This window comes from Thalassophryne amazonica, chromosome 21 (assembly GCF_902500255.1).
Source record: "Thalassophryne amazonica chromosome 21, fThaAma1.1, whole genome shotgun sequence".
Lineage (NCBI taxonomy): Eukaryota > Metazoa > Chordata > Actinopteri > Batrachoidiformes > Batrachoididae > Thalassophryne > Thalassophryne amazonica.
Genome location: NC_047123.1, coordinates 2,853,360 through 2,870,390, shown reverse-complemented (window position 1 = coordinate 2,870,390; position 17,031 = coordinate 2,853,360). Strand labels below are relative to the sequence as shown.

The 17,031-nt window shown below is 41.5% G+C and overlaps 2 protein-coding genes and 1 long non-coding RNA gene across 3 annotated transcripts; 2 read left to right on the top strand and 1 right to left on the bottom strand.

The window, feature by feature from the left end:
* Positions 1-132: 132 nt before the first annotated feature.
* Positions 133-2,626, bottom strand: srp9 (signal recognition particle 9). Its single transcript, XM_034161708.1, has 3 exons — positions 2,452-2,626; positions 2,270-2,338; positions 133-770 (listed from the first exon to the last, which is right to left on the bottom strand). Exons 1-3 carry the CDS (start codon positions 2,521-2,523, stop codon positions 651-653), a joined length of 261 nt encoding a protein of 86 aa, XP_034017599.1. The 5' UTR covers positions 2,524-2,626; the 3' UTR covers positions 133-650.
* A 2,916-nt stretch (positions 2,627-5,542) lies between these two features.
* On the top strand, positions 5,543-6,706 carry zgc:112001 (uncharacterized protein LOC550384 homolog). The gene has a single exon (XM_034161692.1). It carries the CDS (start codon positions 5,669-5,671, stop codon positions 6,485-6,487), a length of 819 nt encoding a protein of 272 aa, XP_034017583.1. The 5' UTR covers positions 5,543-5,668; the 3' UTR covers positions 6,488-6,706.
* A 6,528-nt stretch (positions 6,707-13,234) lies between these two features.
* LOC117502647 lies at positions 13,235-16,779 on the top strand. Its single transcript, XR_004558370.1, has 2 exons — positions 13,235-13,290; positions 16,282-16,779. It is a non-coding gene; the product is annotated as an uncharacterized LOC117502647 (long non-coding RNA).
* Positions 16,780-17,031: the final 252 nt, after the last annotated feature.

Sequence of the window (17,031 nt, the reverse complement as noted above, 5' to 3'; positions counted from 1 at the left end):
TGATTCTGTACACTTTCATGGACCACAGCTGGTGTATCGTTCCTCCCCCATTAGATTTGGAAGTGTCCTGTTGCTTCAAAGATAAATCTCTGCAAAATGTCAAACTCTAAGATAGAGAGATACCAACACAAATGAACCAAATAATGCATGTTTTATTTGAATGCTTCTTATAATTCTTCTCAGGTGATATGATGCAGCAGGTGTTTGGTTTCTCCACACTACTGTTATGAAATTAGATGTTCCCACTTCATTCAAGGGGTAAGAAGAAGAAAAAAAAAAAAAAAAACCTGCACTGAAATAGTTTCCGACTTGGAACATCTTCCCCCCAGAAGTTTAAACCTTAAAAAAAAAAAATAATAAAAAATTCTCCACACATCAAGGTCCTAATTATGCTTCAAGAACAGCAGCAGATGTTCCACTTTTCCCTTCCAAACCTCTTCAAATATTTTCCAGCTGCCTGTCTGATTTTCTTCCACAGAAACAATCAGGGACATGATCAAAATACAACAACAAAAAAACAAGATGATGAAAACGTAAATGAGAGAACAAGATGACATCCCTGATTGATCCCAGGTCCTGACACAGTCCAGATCTCAAACCCATGAGGTTCTTGTGCTCGCCATCACTCAGTTTAGCCGCTCTGTGACACTTCAGTCTGCTTCCATGGCACCGCTGTGCGTCTCTTTGCACACCATGAGCCTCATCAGTTTTCCGTGCAGCTTTTCAATCTTCTTCACGTCCTGGGCCTGATCTGTCTTATACTGCAGACACTGAGAAGAACAGACCACTCCATTAAAAAGAATAAACGTTTGTGCCGAGTGAACTTCCAAACTTCACATCCAAATTGAGGGATTTTTTTCCCCCTCCTTTTGTTTGAGCTCCATGGTGAGCAGTCCACTCCCACAAAGATGCATTCTGTCAGAATTTGAACATGATATTTATCTGCAGGTCAAAGCCAACTTGATCAGCAGGTGACAAACAAAACATGCATCCGATTTCACAATGACTTTAATTTCTTTCAATCAAAGTCAGATGGGAGCTTCACACCCGCATATCCTTAACATGATGAAGGTGTGATTTAAACAAGAGTCATCAGGAGATGACACGTCCCCACAAATCAGTAATACAAAGTGTCAGATCGCCCAGAAACACCCTTATGCTAAATATGAATGAAACTGGTCAACTGGTTCTTGAGATATCACACTAACGAGCAAAAACAGCTGCACGGGCAGACAAGTTGATCACTATATCCCACCCGTATTCATACCAAGGGGATAAAAAAGGAGATTATCCTTTAAAATTACTTTAATCTGAAAATAAACCAGTGCGAACGTCACCACCAGATTGCCCTGCTGAGAATCTGTGCATTTCTACTGTAACGGTAAAATGACTGTTCTGTCACATTACTTTGGATTCAGACTTTAACCTCCATGTTAGCGCAAAAAACCAAACAAACAAACACATACCTGGCTCTGCCCCATGATGTATGATAAACCGCATACGGCACTGAGGCATTTACAACCTGCCCCCCGACCCATTGGTCTGTGTGTACCATTGGAATGAGTTTTTCTCTAACAAACCGTTACTTATGGAGACTCTGGCAGATTTCTCTGGTCATAATTCCCCACACAGAGCTGTCTGTGTGTGTTGGTTAAGCGGTTGTAGAAAGTACAGGTCATGCCCACGTTTCACCTAGCTGCAGCAGGTAGAGTGTTCCTTTGTAGAGGAGGAGGGGATGATGATGATGGACTGGATGGTTTCCATCCTGGACCCAAGGCAGTTCCTGTGCATGCTCCCACACCTGACTTCACACTCAGACGTGTAACAAAGCATCCAGCATGTGTAACAGTACAATAACACAATCAACTGACTGGCATCCCCACACACTATCACTATTCAATCCCCTTTATGCTGTCATAAAGTCTTAACATTAAAGAAACAAAATAATCTAAACCAGAACATTGCCATCCTGAATGTTAATTTATTTTTGCACATTTTTAGTATCGATGAAAGAATTCCTATTTTATTAGTCATGTTTCTCATGGAGTTGATGTTAAAAATGTATCATGATATTGCGATGTATCGTTAAACCGCTAACGCTTGAGCGAGTAGTCATAGTGAACTTAGAAACTAGACAAGTTTTTCATGACATGAACAGATTTTATCACAGACTGAATCTGGGTAAAATTCACACGATCATCAAAGCTACAGAAAAATGACGTCAGAACATTACGTATGAAGTTAAAAGGCGAGTTACGACGTCACCTACCACTGCATTGTCGGTGACTTTAATGCACAGGTTACCGTCACAGTGTCGATATTTCACAACCACTCGGACCTGCAAACACAAAGTTTAATCACTTTAATAATGAGCAGCTTTCATGTTGCTTTGCTAACAAGCTAACCGCTTAGCATGCTAGGTTTCCTATGTTTAAAAAACAGAGTTTTAACCTTCATGGGATCTGTCAGATAAAGTTTCTCTGCCGCGCGGGCGAACTCCTCCCAGGTCTGATAGTAAGGCATGAGTCCAAAAAAAAAAAAAAAAAAAAAACGAGACAAAAGCCCACCAGAACCACTGCGAGTCAAAGTATCAGCAGCCTGCCTGCACCACTGCACCACATCAGCAACGAGTCGAGCTAGCAACCAATCATATTACAGCACGGGCGCATCCACATCCGCTTCCGCATCCACATCCGCCTTCAAAACAAAAGCAGGAATCCATCGAACAGGATAGCAACACAAAAGTATGTAAAGCAACAGTTACAATCATGAGGTTATAAACTCTAAATAGAAATATTAACACATTTGACAGATTTAAGGTTTCATAAGAAAGATGCATTTTTTTTCCTGGTAAAAATAAACTTTATGATTAAAAACAGTTTATTGAACAAAAGGAAACACGAACATTTAATATTTAGAAACACCTCAAAAACACAGCAAAAAAAAAAAAAAAAAAAAAAGCGTTCTGGTGTCGCAGACCGACCCCCCCCCCCCAAAAAAAATCGGTCCACCCTGCTTTCACTGTAGTTAAGGCATGCGTCATTGATTATCACCTCGTTTCTGTTTCAAAGTGCTTCCAGCCATCATCTAGGTTTCTTCCTGTTAAAAGGGAGTTTTTCCTTCCCACTGTAGCCAAGTGCTTGCTCACAGGGGGTCGTTTTGACCTTTGGGGTTTTTACGTAATTATTGTATGGCTTTTGTCTTACAATATAAAGCGCCTTGGGGCAACTGTTTGTTGTGATTTGGCGCTATATAAATAAAATTGATTTGATTTGATCTATCTCAGTGACATTTATCTGAAGCTTTTGTACAACAATAATTTCCACATAAATTCACCATTATTTCATTATAAAAGACGGAGGAAGCGATCAGAGAACCACAGCTACACGAGCTGCTAGATAAGTTCACTCCGTCAAATCGTCACTGAACATTGCCTCATTTTTGCTTAAAACTGCCTTGTTTCTGCTTAAAACTGACTTTAGAATGATTTAAGATGGTTTACTTTGTCATCTGATGATTAATAATCAGATTAATCCATTTGATTGCTTTGGATGAAGAGACTCCATCTCAGACGAGCAGCTGAGCTCTGAAATGACACGTGCAGTGGAGGCAGGGCAGACTGATTTTTAGGGGGGACTGTTCGGTCTGCAACACTGGTAATAAATGAAAACCTTTTACAAATATTACTTTTTAAAAATATCTTTTATATTTTGGATATTTTCCAAAGTGCCAAGATATAAATTGCACTCTGACCACACACACACACACACACATATATATATATATACATATATATATATATATATATATATATATATATATATATATATATATATATATATATATATATATGTGTATACACAAGAAATGGCCTCTGTTGGCATTTACATAACTGACAAATCCACATATAACATGAGAATTTTCAAAAAAGAACGTATTCACATTGATACAATTAAAGTAACACAAATCTGAAAGTCCAGAATTAATCAAATAAATTCTCAGGAAATAAGCCATTATAGGTATTATTTTAACGATTATTTTAAGAGGTGGAAAACTCCCGCTTTAGAAAGTAAAAGTCCAACCACATATTTGTTCTTCCTAATAAACCAGCTGATTAATTAGTTAAACTCTTCAGGCAGGTGGGTGAGCTAATTAATGAGATCACCTGTTTGAGGTGCACAGGTAGAAGAAATACATGGGAGGGTTTTTACTTTCTGAAGCCGGAGTTTTCCACCTCTGATTATTTTTTTTATTTATTTTCTGTTCATTTAAGGAGAAAGCGTCGACGTCACGCGCATGCGCGCTCGCTGCAGCTGTGTGTGTGGGAACGCGCGTGCGAACGCGCGTGCAGATCTGTGATGTGAGTCGGAAATAGAATTCCGCACTTTGTGCCTGCAGGATTAAAGTTTGTGTCTTATTTTATTTTATTGAAATTTATTGTTTTATCATGGTTTTATTTATTTATGTATTATTTTATCTTATTTATTTTACTGTTATTATTGTTATTATTTTATTATTTTGCGTGACTATGCTTTTGCTGTGCAGCACTTTGGAGACTCGAGTCTGTTTAAATGTGTTTTATAAATAAAGTGGATTGGATTGGACTGAAAGTTTGAAATGTCGTTGAAGGACCGACCTGCTTCAAATGGTAAACGAACGAGACCCTGTGAAGCTTTGAAGCATTTTGAAACATTCAGCAGATGGTTTACTGCGCTCATCGGCGACATCTGGTGGAAAGGTGTATGCACTGCAGCCAGCTGTTTTTTCATAGTTTCCAGGCTGCACTTTGTCACTTCACTTACAAACGAAACAAAACAGTTTACAGCAGCACAAAAGGCACATAAAAATAGAATAAAATGGAAGAATGAAGTCAGAAAACGGACAACCGCACAAACACACAAGAATAAGCTTTTAAAAATAAACTTTCTACTAATACTGGGTTATAGTTATTACTGATTTATTTAGATGACATTATGTCCTGTACATGTACAAAAAAAAAAAAACTTGGAAAAGAGTAATCTGATTAGATATACTTTAGAAAACAAAGTATTCTACTGCAGCCTGAGGGCCCGCCTGCAGGGGGCAGTGTGACCAAACTCAGGCGCTCCCTTTTCTTAAGGTGTTTACTTGGTAACTTAATTAATTTTACTAATTGGTTTATGTGTGACTGTAAAACCAAACAGCTCTCATAATCTGTTCTGAGACAACAGAAAAAAGTTTCAGTCAGGAATTCATTAGACTGCATTTAGATCTTTGTGTTTCAGAAAATTCTCATGGATTTCTAAGAGAAGCAGAAGAAAAAAAAACTTTTGAACTTTCTGAGTTCTTCATCAGCTCTCTTTTATATTTTTGAACACACACAACTGAACATGTTGGGCCTCATGTTTTTGTTGTGGGGAAAATGTGACGTTTCAAATTCATCTTGATAAAAAGTAGGGGGCGTGTCCCCCCGTCGTTGACCTGAAGATTATTTAGAACAGAAGAAATACAACTTTTTTTTTTAATAAAAACACTTGTACGTTATTGTGTCGAAGCGCGTGAGTAACGGGCGTTCTTGCACGTGACTTTCTTTCTTTCTTTTAAACCGCGTGGACTAAAACAAGTTTCGACGCAGCGCTTCGACGGTTCGTGTCCAGTCGGACCTCGCGCTCGTTGCGCTCAGGACGTCATGGCCTCGATGCCCGTCGGTTGGTCGCCTCGGAGCTTCGAGAGGCGTCGGAAGGCCTTCTACCGGGCCGTGCGCGACCTGAAGCCGGTGTGGCTGCTGGAGGACATGCGCGCGATGGAGACGTTCTACCAGGAGGAGGACTCGGGCTACAGGACCTACACGCCCTCCGAGGCGCTGCTCTACGCCGTGGTCCACGACCACCGGGACTACGCCCGCTTCCTGCTCAGCAGCTATGCCGCCGAGGCGCTGGCGGAGCCCGGGGAGCGCGTGTGCCGCTGCGCGCCGTCGTCGCACGTGGCACTGGCGGTGCGTTACGACCGCCGCGTCATCCTGGAGCTCATCCTGCGGCACCGACCCGCCTGCAGCTGCGCCGACGGCGGCTCCACGCCGCTGCACCTGGCCTGCGAGCTGCAGCGTCCTGACGTGGTCGTCATGTTGCTGGGTCACGGAGTGTCGCCCTGCGTCCCGGATCGTGACGGCCGGACTCCGCTGGACGTCATCCTGGAGGAAGTCCGGGACTCGGAGGAGGCGCTCGGTGGCCACAGGCGGCGCTGCCTGGACAACCTGCTCATGTTCATGCCGAAGCTTGAGTTCAAAATGAAGCCTGCTCTGGTTCTGGGGCCAGACAGCTGGACCCGGGTCCTGGGTGAGGACACGTTCTACTATCTGGTGGGGAGACGTCCGGCCCCGCTGGTTCTGGCCGCCATGCGGACTGTGGTGAAGCAGCTGAGCCGTGAGACGTTCACGGACAGTCTGTACGAACTGCCCATCCCTCCGTCCCTGAAACCCGCTGATCCCCGGGACCGGCAGGACCAGTAAGACAGGATGTCCACTGTGGAGGAGTGGTAACTTTATGGTCAAATAAACCTTATCTGATGCCAGGTCACACTGATTTCGGATTCAGGAACCGAATTCAGCTCTCAGTCAGAAAATATTCAACTAGAAGCCTTTAGCCCAGGGGTGGGCAATCATGTGCCATGAAGGGCCAAGACACTGCAGGTTTTCCTTACAACCAGTCACCTCAGCAGGTGATTCCATTAATGATCAGGTGTTTATGTTCAGGGGAGAAGCCCATCAGCAATCCACCTGCTGAGGTGATTGGTTGCAAGGAAAACCTGCAGTGTCTCGGCACCTCATTGGCGACCTTTGACCTTGATCATTATTCCTGGTCTTTGATGCATCTTTGAGCTGATCACTGACTTTTGAATGTCCTTCTGGATATTGTGTTTTCATTGGCATCTTACTTTAATCCAGTAATCAAAATCAAGGATTGGACTCAGACCTTTGATCTTGATTGCGAAATTAATTGTTGCTCCCAATGCAGGATCAAAGGAATGAATGTCAAAAAGTGAAAATCAAAGGAAAGGTTCATCCTATTGCACTCAGACCTTTGATCTTAATTGGTGAATTAATTAGCAATCCTAATCCAGGATCAAAGAATGAAGGTCAAAGACTGTAACTGAAAGGAAAGATTCATCCTTTTGGACTCAGACCTTTGATCGTAATTGCAGAATTAATTATCAATCCTAATGCAGTCAAAGGAATAACGGTCAAAGGAAAGATTTGTCCTATTGGACATAGACCTTTGATCTTGATTGGTGAATTAATTAGCAATCCTAATCCAGGATCAAGGGAATGAAGGTCAAACATTGTAAATCAAAAGAAAGATTCATCCTATTAGTCTCAGACCTTTGATCTTGATTGATGAATAATTAGCAAGCCTAATACAGGATAAAATGAGTAAAGGTCAAAGCTTGTAAATCAAAAGAAAGATTTCTCTATTGGACTCAGACCTTTGATCTTGATTGCCAAATTAATTATTGAGCCTAATGCAGGATCAAAATAATGAAGCTCAAAGCTTGCAGATCAAAGGGAAAATTCACACTATGCTACAGGTTGACATCAAATTTAAAGAACTCTTTTGTGAACTGAGATATACCTCTTCCCCTGATTCCACTGAAGTCACTTCATATCCTTTTGAGATTAGATTAGAAATGAACAACAAAAATACTTGGAGGAGATCAATCTGTAGAGCCATATTTATGCATGGATTTAAAGGGATGTCTGGTCTTTTTTTTTTTTTCTCCCTCTACCCAGTTTGTTACAGAGTACCTGCCAATCATTAATAAGTGCTAAATATTTATTTTTTTGTGTATTGCATAATGGACAAAAATGCATTGAGTTGTGGTTCTTCAGGTTGTTGAATATCCTTAATATGAAAATAACATAACAGGTTTGCCATCAGTTCCTATAGCTTTGCTGCAGACTGCATTCAAAAAATAACTTGCTCAGTGAACATAAAAAAAATTATGGAAAATATTTCCACCCAAGTAAAATGCATTAACGTAGCCAGAAACAATTTTGCTGAGTGACCTAAGTGTAAATTTTTTGGGTCAACATGATGAACTTGCTTTACTGTTGCCTAATTTCCATGGTTCAGGCTAACTATATTTGAAAAGGTAAATGTAGACCTAAATGTAAATTTATTGGGTCAAGACAATGAATTTGTGTTACTGTTACTCAGTAACCATGGTTTAGGCCAACTTGATTTTTAGGGGTAAATGTAAGAAAAATAAAAAGTCCCTTCAGCTTCTCCCTTGTGTGCGCTCGGGGTCACCACAGCAAATCTGAGGTGGATCTGCATGTTGAGTTGGCACAGGTTTTACACCACATGTCCTTCCTGACACAACTCCACATTACATGGAGAAATGTGGCAAGGGTGGGGTTTGAACCGGGAACCTTTCTTACTGAAATCAAGTGCACTACCCACTTGACCACCACCCCTGCCCTCTAAGTAGTTACAACTACTTTTAAAATAGTCTAATTACACATCAATTTAACTTTGCTGTTTTGTATCAGCACAATTTATGCAGATCCACCTCAGATTTACTGTGGCGACCCTGAGTGCAAACAAGCGAGCACCCAAAGGGACTTACTGTTTTGTTTTGTTTTGTTTGTTTGTTTGTTTGTTTTTTTTTATATTTACCCTTACAAATCTAGTTGGCCTGACCCATGGTAATTATGTAGCAGTAACACAAATTCATCATGTTGACCCAACAAATTTACATTTAGGTCACTCAGCAAAATTGTTTCTGGCTACGTTAATGCATTTTACTTGGGTGGAAATATTTTTCATAATTTTATTATGTTCACTGAGCAAGTTAAATTTTAAGTTGTTGCATGTTATGTTGAAACTACATGATTTGAATGTGTTCACCCATAAAACTTGATTCTATATCGTAGAAGCTACATGTTAGATTTATGTTCATGTAACATAGAAACCAACAACATCCGTGTTGGTTTTTTGAGTGTGGTTGGACCACTTGTCTACCCAGGTGGTCACCATGCAGGACACAGCTGTGGACTGGTGGACATACCAAAATGCTGCACCTGTGCATGCCCAGAAATCTGACGCACTGCTTCTCTACGACCTCTGTTTTATTTAAAGATGCTATGAGTGACATTTTCTACAGTAATGCAGCAGCTGGCCATTATATCTGTGCAAAGATTTCATGTCTTAATGTCGTTGTGAGCAGAGAATGGAGCAACACTCCCTCTGCGCTGAGCTTTTCTGTCCTGTTTCCTTTCTAAGTGTGGTTGCATGTGCGCATTTAGTGCATGACATTTCTGCGTGTGAACAGTTGGTGCATGTGAGTCCCGCCCTGTGACATCTTTGCCCTCCCCAGGCTTATAAAGTGACTACGAAGCACCAACCTCCAGCTGTCAGAAATAAAGCAAACTGGGAAGTGGCAAATCTTACAGGTCCTTGAGTGGCATCTTGAGTTTGGCTTTAAATGGGGACCCCCCCCCTTGTTAAAATGTCCAACTTTATGGCAGAAAAAAGATTTTTATTTTATTTTATTTATTTTTTTAAACAGTCTTGTACCAAAGACTGTTTTTGTTCTTTCTCGCTAGTATCTCCAGTCAGGGGGCTGATACGAATATTGGGGAGTAAAAAAAGTTAATTAAATTAAACAGTGCTGATATATCTGCTGATATATACATTAAAGTAGGAAATACATGCTTACTGACACGTTGATATTTTAGGGTGTTGATTGGCAGGGAGTGTTTGTTTGTTTGTTTGTTTATTTGCTTTAGCTCGTCCCACACACATAACACTGTTCGGTGTTCAGCCGGTGATGATTTTATACTGGACCAGTAAAATCTTTTTGGCCCAGAGTGAAACATTGAAGGTTCAAAAATGTCAGAGTTGCTGAAGTACACATTAGAGATGCACGGAGCAGAAATCAAGTCACAACCAGGCAGGACTTAAGTGACTGAGTTTTTGAGGTCTGTCGGGTCGGTGCCGCCTGCCGACGGAAACCAGGATTCGGAGGGCTTGATTAAATAAAGACTTTGGACCCGCACAGCGCAACATGCAAAGACACAGCACAACACGAAAAACAAAGAGTCACAAAATGGAAAGGCAGTACAGAAAAACTGAGGGAAAGGGAATAAAAGCTCTTGTGACTGATGCTGCTAAGAGCAGAAAAACTTCAGAGATGTTTGCCGCGGGGGCCGAACGGAGACTGGTGGTGGCGGCGATACAGCAGGTGTGTGTGCCAGCATGTGTGGATAAACACTCATTTATATAAATGTTTACCTTTCATATAAATGACCCCCCCCCCCCCCCCTTTCCAGTTGCACCTACGGGTCTGACAGATTTACGTCTCCATAGACGTTCAATTCAATGTACTCACCTAAATCTAGTTAGTTACAAAGTATTGGAAAACCATACCATATTCATATCCTGATTAACTGATTAGTTGCTTTTGTTAAAAACCATTTTACCGCTATTTTATATTTTCATCAAAGGATGCCTCACATAATTGCATATCTACAAGTTTACAGCTCACATGTTGCAGTCTGATGTGGTTTGAACATGAAGACCTGCTATTTTCATTATTTATTCAAGGCTCCAGAATATAAAAGGATATTGTTCAGTATATTCATGTTATTAAGGACTTGTGTGTTTAGATGTACGTCAGCGGGGTTGGCACAGTGTCTTCACGTGGATTGTAGTGGTGAGACAGTCAGTCTTTGTCCCTGTCCATCCCTGAGTGTCAGTGTCCCTGTTGTCCTCTCCAGGACAGTCTGACAAACTTTAATACTGAAGAAGTATGATCGTTAGCAGAAGGTTTTTCATTGTTCTGTTCCTGTTCCACTGTGTGAGGATTCTGCCTGAAGGTCGAGCAGGTTTGGTTGGTTCTGCTGGTTTGGATCAAACACCCAGGTCAGCTTATCCAGGAAACGAAAGTGAGACTAGGTTCCTACCAGAGCAAAGTTCAACTTACTCAAATGTGTTTTTCTGTGTGTGTTGGTTGATTTTGGGGGCCGCCTGTAACACTCTTTATTTAAAGAAAAATTAACAAAAATTCCCTAATTCAGTGTCTTCCAGGAACTGGAACCGAAACCAAGTTTAGTGAGCTCTTTTGTGGGTCATGCCCTGCCCCCCTCCTCCTGGTTTAATGAAAATCAATCCTTGAGTTTCTGTATAATTTTGGTTCCAAACAAACACACCAACCAACACAGAATCTTTGAGCTGAAGGTAATAATTGCTTAGAGAGTCGGTTTCTCCCTGAAATAGAATCCATGTTTTAGGGCACGTCAGGGGTCACCACCCTGGTCCTGGAGGGCACCTGCCCTGCATGTTTTCTAACCCTCCCTGATCCACTCCCAGGAAATTAACTCTATCAGGTGTGTTCAGCCAATCAACAGCTGGAAGACAGCACTTTAAAAAAAAAAACAGGTGTGGCCTGAGTAGGTTGATGTAGAAAACATCCAGGACCAGGGCTGGTGAGCCCTGAGACACAGATTTGAACAAAAGCTCATAATGGTCAGTATTTGTGATTGACTGATGAAGTGACAAAGCAGGAGTAAGTGTGCAGGCTTTGTTATTGATCCATGTTCACCTGGTGATGTGCGTATATCTACACTGATTGATTATTCTTCTGTTGAAGCACGTGTTCATTTTACACACATTACGACTTTAATATTTGAGATTTCTCCATGAAAATATCTACCAAAAAATAACAAATTTATGTTTGCACTAGTTAAAGAATTATTTTATTTACCTGGAACTCGGCTTCAACCAATTTACCTCACAATATCTCAGAAATAATTTATTATTATTATGATTGTTATTATTAGTGTGTCCCTCAGACAAAGTCCAGTTTGTGACATTCAGCAGTGTGTAACATAATCATTTTAAAAAGTCTGACCATTTCTCTGACTATGAGGACAATTTGATGGTGAAATTAGATCTCATGTTTGTTGAGTTAAGACTGAATTATTGTTGTATAAATTACCAGCTTAGCACACATCATAGCGAGAAGGCTAACAAACATGTTACCATCAGCCCGTCGTCCGTGACATGGACACTGTAATCATAGAGAGACAACACAGCTGCAGACTTTATCCTTTGCTCATTTCTCCTTTTTTCCAAAATTGGGCACCTGATGACTTTGACCGGGTTCTGTCCATCTCTGTTTATTTGGCACCCAACAATCAACATTCCCCCACCCACACACACACACACACACACACACTCACTCACTCACTCACGACCAGAAGTCAAGACTAAACCAATTCACCTATTTTTATTAGCCAGTAAAAGTATGCAGGAATTATAGGCTTATATTTGCAATATTATGAACGAGATGTGTGTTATTTGGAAGACAGTCAAGGTGTAACCGACTTTAGCCCACTAATATGGCAGAATATTTAGAGCCTGTCTCAACAACATACAAGTAGCAAGTGACAAAGTCACAGATTTTGAGTTTATATAGGCTATGTCAAGTGATGTCTCACACGGTCAGGTCCGCCAAGCTACACCGCTGCTCCCCAGACTGTGCTACCAGTGCACCTGCCCGTCCCTTTGCCCCTCTTGCTACGCACCTGCACAGTTTGTGTGAGCAGGAAAAGAAACAACAAGCAAAACCTGTATATTTATGTAGAAAATGCTACCTGATTGACAGGTAAAAAGGTTCGATCCATCACAACCCACACTGTTGATTCTCTTTTTCAACTTAAAGCATTCAGTGCTGCAGCACAAAAAGTGGACAAGCTGCTTGCCATATCCAGCACTGATGTATGGAAAACATGAGGCTGAGAATACTGGAACACATACCAGACGTGTCATTGAGGTCTTTCAGTAGTACCACAAACTAATGTGGCGCCCTCATGTAGATGAGCTGCTGTCAATCATGGTGGAGGTAAACACACATATAAGTTGTGTGGAGAAAAGATTATGTTGTTTTGCCCCTGTCTTAAAGTAACCCTAATGATGTACTTATTATTATTACACTAATTGCACGAATTTGTTTTTGTAGCCACTAACGACTGGGAGTGAAGCATGCTGGGGTCATTCTGAACTGGGAGTGAAGAGCTGGGGTTATTATGTTTTTGCAAGAGGAAATAACTTTCAGATGCCTGTTGATTAAAGGAATTATGTGCGCCAGGGAGTTTGAGATGGCCACTCACCCTCCCTTCACGCACACACTAGAAAAGAGGGGGCAGAGCCATGCTCCGATAGAGTCTGCTGCGGGTTACGAGCGAACGCCCAGCCGGTTGACAAGCGCACTCTGCCGAAGGTGTTGGCTCTCCACCTTAAAGGCGTCACGGTAAGAGAGAAAGAGATATTTTATGCGCTGCAACCACTTGTGTTTGATGTAACTGCTTTTGTGGGGAATAAATATGCGCCTGTTTGTTCTAGCAAAATGCAGTCTGTGTGATCATTTCTGTGTGCCGATCTGAACGAACCTTGTTACAAAACATTTTTGGCGTTGTCGGCAGGATAACGAGGGGTGTTCAGACTACACACAGAAATGTCTTGTTTTGGGAAAGGAAAAAGAGATGCAGAGGTGGCATCTCAACAGGAAGAAGTGGTCCCGGGGTGGGATGGGATTACTTTTAAGGAAATAGGCCAGCTTCTACGGCGACGTGGGGGACGCCCTGGGCCGTGGACTGGAGCAATTCCCACCGCGACTCCACCAGTTTTATGTGAGATGTTAAAGCGGGTGGAGGTTAAAACGAAAGCTCCATTGGGAGGTATTTTAGAGATGATGATGGATTTGTGTGCACTCATTTTGACACGTCTGTCATGTTCAGGAATGTTAAACACACCTGCTGTCTTGAGTCTTGATTTTTTTTTTTTTTTATGTATAAGTTTACAATGAATTAGTTGCAGAAATGTTATATGTGGAAAGTGGGAATTTATTATTACTAGCACTGTATTTTCTGGTGTATAAGTTGCACCTGTTTAAAAAAAGCCTCTTGAAGATGAAAAAAAAATTGCACCTTTTTTCTGCATTATCACTACTTTGGGACTTTTGTGCATCTTGTTTTTGGCATTTCTTCTTTTGTATGGGGGGAGGAACAACAATGCTCATTTGATATGGCAAAAGAAGCCATACAGCAGGCTGTGTCCTTAGGAAAAATGCAATCAGGACCAGTAGAACTTCAAGTGTCTGCTCTAAATGATTATGCTAATTGGAGCTTATGGCAAAAACAGAACAGGATACGAAAACCTTTAGGGTTCTGGTCGAGGAAACTCCCAGATGCGAGGATGCGTTACACGCCCTTTGAAAAACAGCTCTTGGCATGTTATTGGGCGCTAATTGAAACTGAATCACAAACGGTAGGACATGAGGTAATGATGAGAACACACATACCCATTTTGACATGGGTAATGAGTAATCCTACCACTCATCGAATAGGGACAGCTCAGGAGGCTAGTGTAATTAAATGGAAATGGTATTTATCAGAGCGGGTAAAATCAGGTGAAAAAGGAGTTTCATTGCTGCATGAACAAGTAGCTGATACTCCTGAGGAAGATGAGGTGCCTTTTGAAGTTCAACCATTGGAAGAATCTCCTGTAAAAGCGGGGAAAAAGTGGGATGATTTGTCAGATGATGAGAGAAGTCGAGCATGGTTTACTGATGGATCCTGTCAATATCAAGTAGGAAAAAGGCGATGGAAAGCAGGAGCTTTTAACCCACAATTAGGTCAGTCTCTGGAAGAATTAGGAGAAGGAAAAAGCAGTCAGTGGGCGGAGTTGAAGGCCGTGCATATGGTGGTCATGCAGGGAGGACCACAGGGCCTCCATATTTATACAGACTCATGGTCAGTGACCCAAGGACTACTTACCTGGATGCCTACATGGCATGCCACTAATTGGAAAATACATTCTAAAGAAGTTTGGGGAAGAGAATTGTGGGAAGACATTTGGGAAAAGGCTAAAACAATTCCTATTACTGTGATGCATGTAGATGCACACACTAATGGACAAGACTCAGAAGCTTTATTTAATAAAGCTGCAGACCAGTTGGTAAAAGTAATGACAGAGCAAAGACAATCGAGTCCAGGATTGGCCAGATGGGCTCATGTCAAAGCAGGACATTGGGGAATACAAGGTACTCTTAAATGGGCAAGGGACCGAGGTATTGATTTAAAATTGGATGATGTAAAAACTGCAATAGCTGAGTGTGAACAATGTCAACATTATCGGAAGGGTGTTCCTCAACATTTGCATGGGCAGTTAAATCATGGTAAAAGTCCCGGTCAAATTTGGCAGTTGGATTTTATTGGACCACTGCCCATGTCCAAAGGATGCAGTCATGCATGCACTGCTGTAGATACATTTTCTGGGGTCTTGGTAGTGCATCCATGTAAATTTGCAAATCAAATGGCCACACTTAAGTGTTTGGGAATAATACAGCAGTATTATGGATTACCAGTACAAGTTCAAACTGATAATGGTATTCATTTTACGGGAAATAAAGTAAAAGAGTGGGCCAAAGAAAATCATGTTGAATGGATTTATCATATTCCCTATTACCCGCAGGCGGCGGGGTTAATAGAGCGAATGAACGGGCTTCTTAAAGAGACCCTACGGAAGCTGTCAAAAGATCGTACTATGCGACATTGGAAACAGGACTTGACTACTGCTGTGGATCAGTTGAACAATCGGCCAATAGGGTCGGGATCCACACCCTTGATAAGAATGACTTCAGGAGAAGAGATGGAGCATACTACAGAAAGCATCACAAGCGGAATTACCTGTCAGAGCAACTCCAGGCTCAGCAGGACTGGATTTAAGAACATTGACAACCGTAACATTGGTACCTGATCAAATTCAAGTGATAAAGACAGGGTTAGGCCTGCAGTGTCCAAAGGGGACATATGGACACATTTTACCACGTAGCGGTTTATCACTCAAAGGTTTAACCATTCAAGCCGGAGTGATAGATGCAGATTATCAAGGTGAGATTGGAGTGGTTTGTCGATTATTTGGAGAACAACCCCTGATATTGAATAAAGGGGATAAAATTGCTCAATTAATAATCAAACCCTGTGAAATGGGGATGGTACAAGAAATACCAAAACCCATAGTAATAATTACACGAGGAATACAAGGCTTTGGTTCCTCAGATCGAGCGGGTGCCAAAGTTTGGGTTAAACAACCTAATGGACCGCCCAAAGCGGCAGAAATTATAGCTCAAGGGAATGATGCAACTGTTAGTATACTCTATCAGGGTGAAGAAAAATGGATAAATGTACCTATATCAAAGTGTTATATAAGAGAAGATTAATCATTGTCATTCTACCTGTAGTTACCCCTGTGTTGTCTAGGCTCGGATTGATGCCCTGGTGGGAGTTGCTGATCGGGCGATCAAGGACCACAGGAGGTGAACGTCGTCATGGCAACCAGTGGAAGCCCCGGAATTGGAGGTGTCGGCTGTTGGGTCATACTCCTCCTTGTAGGAGGTGCCATGGTCTCCAGTTGTTGGGGGATGACAGAAGGAAACGAACTTGAAGAGATATCATTGTTTCAAACAGGATGGAAGAACTCTGCCAACAACAGAACGCAAGATGATTCACTAGTGATTGCAAACTATGGCGATGTGTGAACTGTTTTGCCAGACACCATATACCAGTATTTACTATGGGATGTAATGTCACTCTTCGTGCTAAGGTGAACATGTGTATCTATAACAAGACTAGTAAAACATGTAGTTCTATTAATGGAACTAACTGGGCTACTACCCTGAAGGATAAATTATGAATTAGTAACAGTACTGAAATTAAAGGAAGAAGAACATTCCTATATATGATAAGAGGACTGCCAAAAGAAGCTAAAGCAACACAAACTCAAGTTGCACCACTAATTGATACTTGTACTCATTTGGCACAGGCCACAGTAAAAACAAAGGTATATTGGCAAATTACCTTTCCAAATATTCCGACTTGCAGAAGACGCCGAAGAGCGTGGTATGACACTTTATTAGGAGGAACAGGAACTGTCCTAGGAGTATCAAATACAGTTGATAATGAAGTGACCAGAACCATGTTGTCAAACACAG